The 7,322-nt window shown below is 41.6% G+C and overlaps 1 protein-coding gene across 2 annotated transcripts in view; it reads left to right on the top strand.

Moving 5' to 3' along the window:
• Positions 1-2,278, top strand: part of nkx2.2a (NK2 homeobox 2a) — a 34,869-nt gene extending 32,591 nt beyond the window's left edge. For both annotated transcript variants that reach the window (XM_068339578.1, XM_068339579.1), the window contains 2 exons: positions 76-400; positions 1,082-2,278. In XM_068339578.1, the coding sequence (XP_068195679.1) occupies positions 76-400; positions 1,082-1,638 (882 nt within the window). In that variant the 3' untranslated portion in view covers positions 1,639-2,278. The remainder of the gene's footprint in view (positions 1-75; positions 401-1,081) is intronic.
• The last annotated feature ends 5,044 nt before the right edge of the window (positions 2,279-7,322 follow it).

Raw genomic sequence — 7,322 nt, 5'->3', positions numbered from 1 at the left:
CAGCGTAAAGCGACTCTTACTCATCTTCTTTTTCCTGAATTATCGCCTCTCGTTCTTTTTTGTGTTTCCAAACAGCGGATTGTCCGAAAAGCTGGTGCAGCAACTTTTCCCTGCGTATTTCCCCCCCACCAGAATATGTCGTTGACAAACACAAAGACAGGCTTTTCTGTAAAGGACATTTTGGACCTTCCTGACACAAATGACGAAGAAGGATCTATCACCGGACCGGAGGAGGACACGGAGGGATCGGAGACCACATCCACGACAAAAAGCAGTGGAGTTTTGGTGCAAAGTCCTCTGGAAAGCGTTCAGAATCTGCCTTTAAAGAACCCCTTTTATGACAGTAGTGACAATCCTTACACACGATGGCTTGCTACTACGGACAGTATTCAATATTCATGTAAGTAGAGTCTCATGATTCTTGTTGATCTCGCTGATAATGACTTCAGTGGTGATTTTCAGCTTTGTGATTACATTACGCAGTGACTGATGTTATGCATCATTCTATTTCACCATAAAGCGATGCCCTTGGGTGGCGTGCTGCATTCATCTTTATGCACCTTGCTCTGTCTTGAGGCGTTTCCTGCTCAACAGATGCATGCAGTGTTTAGAGCTCCACGCACTTTGCATTGTGAGAATTTGATCGATAGAGCTCCGCGGATAAACACTGGGGCTGTAAGTTATTCATACACTAGAACCACGACGTGTGTGATAACACTGGATTCTGTGGGGTTTCACAAGCAGACAATACACATTTTAATGCTTCACTGGCTCGCTTTTCCTGCATGTGCAGACTTGGTCTGAGGCGTTATTTTTGGTACTTTCCGTGTCAAAATTGGCAGAAAGAGTTTAAATTACCCCAATTCCAATCGCGTATTATTTCTATTTTTCTTGCTTTTAAAGTAAATCGCGTAAAATCTTTGTTCAGTTACGTTTTAATTTAGGTTCTTTTTCTTATCGGGCTGCAGCAGAATTAATTTGTTTAAAACGTGTTATTTATATGACTTGACTGTAAAAACAAATTCCCTGAGAACTTTACAACATAACATTTTGACAGTGTTTTTCCCGTTTCTTGCCGCAGTGCATGGCCTGTCCGCCAGCTCACAGGACTCGGCCAAATCCCCGGAACCATCCGCAGACGACGAATCGCCGGACAACGACAAGGAAACTTCCAGCAGTGGCGGCAGCGACTCCGGCAAGAAGCGGAAAAGGAGGGTGTTGTTTTCCAAGGCGCAGACCTACGAGCTGGAACGTCGTTTCAGGCAACAGAGGTACCTGTCCGCCCCGGAGAGGGAGCACCTGGCCAGCCTGATCCGCCTCACCCCGACCCAGGTGAAGATCTGGTTCCAGAACCACCGGTATAAGATGAAGAGAGCCCGGGCCGAGAAAGGTATGGAAGTGACCCACCTCCCCTCTCCCAGGCGGGTTGCCGTGCCCGTCTTAGTCAGGGATGGAAAACCTTGTCACACTCTTAAAGCTCAGGACTTGGCGGCCACTTTTCAGGCCGGGATTCCCTTCTCGGCTTATAGTGCCCAGTCACTCCACAACATGCAGTATAACGCGCAGTTCAGCGCCGCGGCCACGCCACAGTTCCCCACAGCACATCACTTGGTGCAAACGCAACAGTGGACTTGGTGAGAGAAATTATAGAGACTTGGCTTGGAGACACGATAGGAAATTTCACCACAAAGCAAACAAACAAAAAAGAAAAACACACAAAAAAAAAAAACCCCAAAAGACTTTTCGTTTTTGCAGCTTGACTCATATATATACTACCATTTTTATTCGGGGCTCATGTGTGCGCCGTGTTTACATGTTTTCGTTAAGAGAACTGGGTCCAAACTTCTCCCTTATAGATTTTATTGAGAATGTCAACGCTCTTCTTGTGAATTTCTTTTTTTTTTTGTAAAGTATGTTGTGTGTTGGTTGTAGAGATGTTTTCCCTTTTTTCTTTTGTCCCTTCGTGTTATTATCAGCACGTACGAACCACTTTATAATTATAGAAATTTTAATTTCTTGCTTCTTTTATGAACCGAAAAAATATTTATGGCCATGAATAAACACTGGCAACTTTTCAGCAATTTCTACCTTTTGTTTTTATTTCCTGTAAATACTTTGTGGCACATGTTTGCAACTTCATGATCTTTCAGGAGCGAAAAGCTGAAGATTGGCCTATATTTAAAAACATTAAAATGATTGAGCGATTCGGAAAGATGTCGTGTCAGATCACATAGTTAGATGAAAGTGTTGCCGTGAGGTGATGCTTAAAAACCCCCAAATCTTAATAAGGATTTAAAAATAAAAAGCTGTGTTTCTAAAATGACGGTTTGGTTTCTATAAAGTGTCATCGATCTGATTACCTCTGGTGACCCGAAACATCGGAAGGGGACAAAACCTATATTGTGATATACGGGATGGATCATGACTCACTCTCCAGCGCACTTCAGCACTTTCTCTAAAAGCAAATCTAATCCGGGGAATATTTCTCTTTTTAGAACCCGAACACCTCACTAATAGCCTAAAGTCACTCGTGAAATGGGACTAAAATCCACTCACTTAATATAAGAGGACTTCTCCACATAAGAAGCTTTTGAATTAACAGCTCTCGTTTTTGTCAGCATCTCCAAACAGCTCCCAGCTCGGGGTTTAAAGTGGCCGACCGCGGGGGTAAAAATCGTTTAATGAAATAAATGTTTTCTTATAGTGTTAAGCGCTAAACTGCAAATAGAGAAGCGACGATCAGTGAGCCATTCTTTGTTTAACCACAGCCAACTAAAATACGCACGGCTCGGAGAAGCCGTAACCGCCCAGTAAACTTATTTCTTATGTGCTCATATAATGTATTGGCAATACTAGTCTGTATTTAAATGTATTTCACCCAATGGACACAAATAAACCAACCAAAAGAAGCGCAAACGGCTTCTCGGTGATCCGTAGCGCACTGCGGATTATCAGACTCCAGTCAATATCTTGAGTAAATAAAGTAACCCAGTAGAAAAATCTATGCGTTTTGTTTGTCCCGGGACAGAAACCTCACAACAGATGTTAGAGTCGCCCCTATCATCACTGAACAAACAGCTAAATTGGCCAGATTTGCTAATTATTTACAGAATTGAGTCTCAAGGGGCTACTGCTTTTGTGGGCGACACAGACTCAATTTGTCCCAGACAGAAAGGTTTTGTGTTTCACCACTGGTTGAGCTTGTAGGTCAAATATATCAGCGATTTGCCCATAGTTTTAGTCGATACACGCAACCCGCCGATAATTACTTATAATGAAGTTGACGCGCAAATGGAGGAGAAATATGGTTGGAGACTGGAAATATAAAGTAAACCGCAATGGAGTTGATAAAAGTCTGGCCGTCTGTGGGTTGATTTTGGCGAACTGAGGCAGATAAATTACTTCGTAAAATAAAAATAGACCTCTATTAAAGACAATCGTATTTAAAACACCAGAAGAAAAATGCAGACGTCTTTTTTAGCCAGACTGTGTTATTTGTTAAGATCGTACCCGACGTATCAAACCCTCTGCTTGGTTGTGCTGTGTGTTCTAGGCGGGCATGTTAACAAGAAGGACAGGGGACGCAGACATGGCAGATATAGAGAGGATGAAGAGTTTCTTGTGCGGTTCAGAGTCAGGGAGACGCATCCTTGGTCTTTTTGTCCTGCCTGTCACTTGGTGCCATTGTGATCTTTGCTGCACACGTTGTATCCCATATGGGCAGCTGGGCTCTGACAAGGAGAAAGGGATCCCTTACAAACCCCAAATTGTGTCAAGCTTTCAAATAAAGCATTGTTGTCTCTCAAAGAAAAACGAATTAAAAATTCGTGCTATATCTATTCCGGACAAAAAAGAATCCCCATTCACGGACACAGACAGTCCTTCTTCCTTGATAGAGCTATGCCAACAACAGCCTTCTCATTTCTCCTTTCCCTATCTCCCCCAAAGTGAAAGGCTGATTATTGTCTGTACTCAAAAGTCTCAAGTCACAGCGCAAAAACTATTTTTAATACAAGACACTGTTCTTCCTTGTTTGCTTTGAGTCCCGCTGGTATGCGTAGGCCTGTTTCTAAAACAGGCACATGGAAAATAGTTCGTACACAGTACGGATTTCAGTATCAGGTGTAAAACTAAGCTATTATCTGCGGCCAATAAAGATTTCACAAAAGCTTTCTTGAATTTTACGCCAGCCTAGTCTGCTGATAGGACTTACAAGAGAAACATGCAAATATTACAACTGACTAATTTAGGAGGTAAAGGTTGGAGCATCCATTTAATTCTAATTTTATTGAAATGATCTGAAAATGATGTTGCATGATGGAGATGCTTTTCAAGAAACCAAAACTGGGGAAGGATCCACTTGACAAGACTACCAATGAACTGGCTTAAACTGGCTCAAAATATAAAATTTATATCTCATATTTTTTCTACTTATTAAATATATTGCATTTATTTAGGCCACCTCAAATCTGGATCATTTGTTTTAACTTACTGGAAATTTCCACACGTTTTATAACCAACGCTAAGCTTAATTCTTGCGTCCGGTCATGTTTTGTTGTATTAACCTCCGGACACAAGCCAGAATAAATACAATAGCTGTGTTAAAACTCGATAATAAACTTTTTTTTAAAATGATGAACAGTATTCGCTTTGCAAGCGCGTTGTGTCATTAACACACGAGAAAATGACACCACCTCTCTACCAGCTCAGCGACAGGATCAGATTGATCGGAAATTGCTTTTGGCTGCTTTAAGGGATAAAGCAGGAGGCATTAAAACGCGCGTCTTGGCGCGCAGAGCGGTTCAACCCGCGTGGATAACACTATTATATACCTGGGAATACAATACTAGAGGAAATATGCACTCGGGACACCAAGGATCTTTGTCATCCTGGCCATTTGAACCTGAACATGAATCATTTGTCTATCATGCACATCTCCACATAAACGAGGATTTCAAAGCTATAATAAGCGGTGCTTTTCATTTAAAGGAAGCGATCTGGGTTTTATTGCCTGAAAGGTGATCCAGATTAGATTCGCCACAGTGTCGATATTAACTAAGGAGGGATATGATGGAGAGAGTGAGGCACAACAGAACAATTTGGCGCCGAGCTGCCACAAGATGGAAGCAGAGGTCTTCCGTTGGCGACGTGAGGGTTTGCCTGTAAAAAACGGAATTTGAGATTTGGAGGGTCCGACTTCTTCAGATTCCAGTACTTAGACACAAACCATCGCAGTAAGAGTGTGTCCAATGCAGCTAAAAATCAACATGTTTTTTTAAAATTATTTTTTAAATAAACAGAAATTCAATCTAAAACAAAATATATATCTTTTTAAAAGGACTATTGTGGTTTAAAGCATTGCTGTGGATCATCTTGAAGCCCAACCCTGCAAATGCTTTAAAATAAAAACCTAAACATTTCAGTCAAATAGTGGCACTTTCCTTTGTGAGGGCTGGAGAGATCAAACTACCACGGTGTGGCGCAATTGGATAGCGGGATAAATATGGTGCAGATTAGTTCACTTCAGTGACACTGAACAATAGAGCAGAACGGACAATTTTGACGTTCTCTAGTCTGATTTAAAGGCATCATTTAGAATAAACATTGCTACAAATATCTTGTGGAGAGAAAGTATCACTCAAAACGAGCATGCGTGGGGTCGGTTTCTTAATTACAAAATTACATTTGCATCACAGACGTTTATCAGTGCGCTGGAGAGGACTAATTTTTCAGGATGCATAGGGCCGGAGCATCGTCATCTCTTCACGTGGAAGAGGAGCGTGAAAAGTTCTGCAAAACGGGACAAATGCCTAAAAATAATAAGGAACGTAAACGGGCCACCATCTTTATTCGACTGCTGCAGTCAGCATCAGTTTCTGCCTGTAGGGGGCGTCCTTGGGTTAAAAGCTGCATGAGCACCAAGTGGAGAGAAGCTCAGCATGATGGAGGAGTGATACTGAAATGTTTTGATCTCCAGAAGTTTTTTTTTGCCACTTTAACGAGGTTCCGTGTGTGTGTGCGTGTGTGTCTGTGTGTGCGTGCGTGCGTGTGTGTGTGTGTGCGTGCGTGCGTCTGTTTGCGTGTGTGCGCGCCCACGTGTGTTATACAAAGCTTAATACATGGTATTCCTTTCAGCTATGTGGATGTGCGTCTGTCGCGAATGTCATTCAGCTACAGTGAATTCATTAACGCGTAAAGAAATCGTGTATAATACATACATGTATTTGATAGAGACACCTAGTTTAAGTGGTGAAAGATTAGGAAAAAAGCAGCGAGTATTATGTTAAGACCGGGTCTAGGATTTATTTTTTAATTAATTTGTGGGAAGACAACGAAATACATGGAAAATATATAAGTATCACTTGAAGACATTCCAAATAATAACCAGCATTTTTTAAAAATTGCTGCTGACATCAGCATTGTGTGCAAGTGGCGTTAGGGTGGAGTTAGTGGGGTCCGTGATGCTGTGTGAATCAGAGCCAATCCATAAGTTTCCTCGGGGACAGGGCGCGTACAGAATGTTGTCCACGTCAGCCTCCAGTGCGGATGAGAAGACTCTGCTGAGCCGAGAGCCTCAAATGAGGGACAAACAGAGGAGCTGCAGCTTGAAGGAGCCTGAAGGAGAGCGAGGAGAGCTCCAGGAGCATCCTCCAGCACCTCCAGCTTCTGTGTGGTTGTGTTTCTTTATAACAACAATAAAAACACCATTCTTCCAGTTATCCTGACACTGGCTTGCATCTATTACGTATGATTAATGCAGAAACACTGGAATGAAGTCCATTTGTTTAAAGGTAAATCATTCAATTCATATTTAGCAGTTTAAATTTCTTTTTCTTTTCTTTTTTTATTAATTCCTTATTTTTCCTATTTAATCCATGAAATGATTGAAATTTAAAAGGGAAGAATATTTGCACACCTGTGTTGAATAGAAATGAACAAAATACTGTGTCTCATATAGTTAACATTACTACATCTCTTCGCATTATTTGATCCATTTGTAGCAAGATCCAGCAAAAGCCTGACAATCTTATGCTTGCTCCTCTTTTACAATTAGCTCACTTTCTACTTTCTCTGAGGTGTTGCAACATTTACTTTTAACTCATTTTCTTCATCAGCTGTGTACAATGTTGTCCTTTCACAAGCAGAAAAAAACAGCGGAGAGAAAGTGCGGAGCCCATTCGCTTAAACGTCCTTGTCTCCATAAGGTCATTTTTCACAAGCTTCATTTGTAACCGGTATGCGTAGACAAGTAGGGTTTTCACTTACTTTCTTGTTCTGAGACAAAACTAAGGCAGGGCTGGCACTGACTTCCTGACATTTTC

This window comes from Antennarius striatus, chromosome 17 (genome assembly GCF_040054535.1).
Source record: "Antennarius striatus isolate MH-2024 chromosome 17, ASM4005453v1, whole genome shotgun sequence".
Classification (NCBI taxonomy): Eukaryota; Metazoa; Chordata; class Actinopteri; order Lophiiformes; family Antennariidae; genus Antennarius; species Antennarius striatus.
This window is presented reverse-complemented; position numbering and strand designations above follow the sequence as displayed.